General features: G+C 47.3%; 1 protein-coding gene across 1 annotated transcript in view; it reads left to right on the top strand.

Annotated features, from left to right (window-relative positions):
- AGBL1 (ATP/GTP binding protein like 1) overlaps positions 1 to 3,504 on the top strand; it is a 545,529-nt gene that overhangs the window by 456,607 nt on the left and 85,418 nt on the right. The window contains exon 17 of the mRNA XM_023529006.1: positions 1,094 to 1,223. Coding sequence (XP_023384774.1) covers positions 1,094 to 1,223 — 130 coding nt within the window. The remainder of the gene's footprint in view (positions 1 to 1,093; positions 1,224 to 3,504) is intronic.

The following is a 3,504-nucleotide window of genomic DNA, read 5'->3' as shown; positions in this document are numbered from 1 at the left end:
ACTGCAGAGCGGATCCCCTGAAAGATGAACAGGTAGAAAGAGATGGAGACAGGGAGAGTCCTGGCAGCAGGAGAGCAGACACAGTTGCTCGGAGGGAACTGTGGGTCCTTTGCTGAAGCTGTGGCACAGAGGAGACAAAGATGGCGGGCGGTGGGGTCGGGGAGTTGGCAGGACTCGGCGACGGAGATGCTGTGCTGCTCCTCTTCACCTGCGCCCCCTCCTCAAGGCCCCACTGAGTAAGTGACTGGGAGCCTCCCCTGAGTGTGGGCTGTGCTCGGTAACCGCTGGAGGTCATGGGCTTTGGGGACGACCAGGCCCTGCAGCTCAGCCTCTCAGTTTCCTTCCCTCTGAACGGCCCTGAGTGTCATCACTCACCAGCTGTGTCACCTTTGTGAAATCACTCGATACTTGCGACTGTGAACGTCTCCTCTTCCCAAATGAGGGGATTTATGGTTTTCAGCTCATTTCTATCACAAATGTTCCATGATGATGTCTTTGAAAACGATGCTCTGGACATCCGGGTAAAAGTCAAGCTTTCCATGTCATCTGTATGGATAGCGAGGAACCATGTTTTTTGGAGGCAAACAGACCTGGCTATAAACCCTGGCTCTCAGCGATATGTTGTTAGGGCATTTATGCAGTCACTTCTCAGCTTCAGCCTCTGCATGGGGTTTGAAGGGTATCCACTGGGCAGAGTTATAGCACCAGCTGGAAATATCATCTAGAACCCATCCAGCATAATGGATCGAACTTGGCTTAATTATTTGTAGAACCGAAGGTCTCGGAGTCTAGAGGAATTTCCTGGATGCGTTCGTGGGTGTGCATAGCAGGAAACTGCATTCCCCGAACTTCATCTCAAAACTCTGATGATAAATACAGTTTCCAGTTCTTTCGGGGGCTGTGAGTAATCATGACACCTTGAGAATGTGGAGGACAGACCTGCAGTTTTCAGGGCATCTCCAGTTGATGCTAATGGGTAGAAATGAGAGGGAAGTCAGATTCATGGGTTTGATTGTTTGTCTTCTTGGGCTTTATTTTCTCAAGTTATTTTCTTCGAAATGTGTACTTATCTGCTTGCTGTTTGTTCCCTCAGTCACAGGTGCTCCCTGAGCAGGGAAGACTTGAATAGACAGTGGCTGTCTCCCAGCGTGCACCTGCAGCCTACCATCTACCATGCCAAAGGACTCCTCCACTACCTGAGCGCCACCGGCCACCGCCCTGTGGTGAGTCACTTCCTTCTGCCTCCTCCTGTTCGGTGGCTTCCCACCACCTTCCAAGAGGCAGGTTGCTTTCCGTTAAGGCAAGAACACCAGACAAGCCGAAGACCTGTGTGTGACAAGCTCTCATGGGGGAGGCATTCATTTCCCGAGACGGCCACAACAAAGTACCACAAACTGGGTGGCTTAAGGCAACACAAACGTGTTCTCTCACACGTCAGGAGGGCAGAAATCAGAAATTAAGGGGTCGGCTGGCCGTGATCTTTCTGAAGGCTCTAGGAAAGAACCCTTTTTGCCTCTTCCTAGGACACTAGGAGTTCTCAGGGTCTCTTAGTGACACCAAGCCCCCTCGGAATCCCCCTCTGTCTTACAGGGCCATCTCCCCTGTGTGTGTCACACAAATGTCCCATTTTTGTAAGGACTGCAGTCATCGGATTAGAGCCCACCGTGGTTCAATATGGGCTCCTCTTGACTTGATTCCATCTGCAAAGACCCTGTTTCTGAATAGAGTCTCATTCACAGGCGCTGCCAATTAGAACTTCCACACTTTGCAGGGAGGCACAATTTCACCCACAACAGGGTCAACCATCAATTCAATGCTTACCAGTGAAAACTGGGCAAGGGGTTACATTTTATCTATTTCCCGAGGCGTTATTTTTCTGGCTTGTCAGTTGTTGATCAAGAAAGAAAAAGTATATATCTATTAAAGAGTATATGGGAATCAATCCTCTGGGTGTTCATATTCATGTTTGACTAGTTCGTAAGAAACTCCATAGATGATTCTGGTCATGTTCCAGGCATAGTTCACATATGAGATTTTCTCCCAAGCCCATAGCAACATGCAGCTGGTGAAGAACAGACTAGTTGAAAGCAGAGGCTTAGGTTCAAAATAAGAAAGGAGGTGATGGTAGCCGCGTGATGGTACGAGAACAATCATTTATTGACTACAAACTGTGAACATATCTGTCTGCGGCAAAATCGTGGAGGGTTTTCGATCATGTGCTGTGTGGCACATTCAGTGAATATCTATTGAAACAAGGGATGGATATCTAATATAGAGTCTTATTTAAATCTCAAAAATACTAAAAGTTCAGGGGATTTCCCTGAGGTCACTAGGGAGTGTATGGCAGAGTTGGGGTTCAGTTCTGATCTGTTTTTCCACCCTGAAGCCTCATCTTTCTTCATCCTTTGCTCTTCGATGGGGTGAGTTGGGAGTCCTAAGACTCTACTCAGGTCCACTGATTCCTTCAAAGGACCCACAGAACTCAGAGGAGCTATTTTTCTCATAATTATGGTTCATTGCAGTGAAAAGATACAAGTTAAAATCAGAAAAGGTAAAAGGCACGTAGGGCAGAGTCTAGGAGAGACGAATGTGTTTCCAGTTATTTGCTCCCAGCGGGTTACGTGGGCAGTGCTTAATTCTCTAGCAATGACGTGATAACGTGTAGAGTGTGGCCAACCAAGAAAGCTTCCTAAGATAAACTTTGGTGTCTAGAATTTTTATTGGGGGTCAGTTTGCAGCCAAGGCACCTCTTAGTGACTCAGGCAGCAGCCCCTGTGGGGCTCAAACTGACACTTTGTGGTCCACTTCTGTAAATCACATGTAAACATCAAAATCTTTCGACATGACCCAAGGCCCCAGATGAAGAAGGGTACTCTTATCCAGCAGAATATTCCAAGGGCATCCAGTTGATTTCCCAGGAGCCAGTCACGGGCCAGACCTTTCCTTGGAATTTGCAGGGTTTGAACTCTGTAGACCTGCTGAGTCAACCCTTCATGGCAATGAGTGCGAAGCACATCTTTCTCCCTTAAAAATCCTGTTCTACACTGGCCAAATCGTGCACTATTTTTAGGCCAACCCTCACCCTCTTATCCAAGGAGACACCGTAATCTATGCTGTCTGCCCTCTAGAAGCAAGTTCATGGTCTGCAGAGCAGAACACCAATGTCACAGCCAAGGCCTGGAGAAAATGTGTTCTCTGAGTAGGGAGCCTCTGGGACTAGAGGGACATTTACAGGGAAAGAGGTCCCTCCCTGATACACATTTAAACAACACACACATTCCCCTCATAACGAACAGGATTCATCTCCGCTCTGACAACCTCTAATTGAAGAGCAGAACATTTATTTTAAAGTGCGACAGGTGAAAGCCTTGTTTAAAAATATAAATAAACATTAATTAACTGTAAACATGACAGCTACAGACTTGTTTCCTGCTGGGACCATCTGAAAGGTGGGTGAGAAACAGCTGAGTGCTAAATGCTATTCACAGCGTTACAAAGCTCTCT

This window comes from Pteropus vampyrus, unplaced genomic scaffold (genome assembly GCF_000151845.1).
Source record: "Pteropus vampyrus isolate Shadow unplaced genomic scaffold, Pvam_2.0 Scaffold34, whole genome shotgun sequence".
Lineage (NCBI taxonomy): Eukaryota > Metazoa > Chordata > Mammalia > Chiroptera > Pteropodidae > Pteropus > Pteropus vampyrus.
The sequence above is the reverse complement of the archived record's forward strand: the minus strand, read 5'-3'. Positions and strand labels throughout refer to the sequence as shown.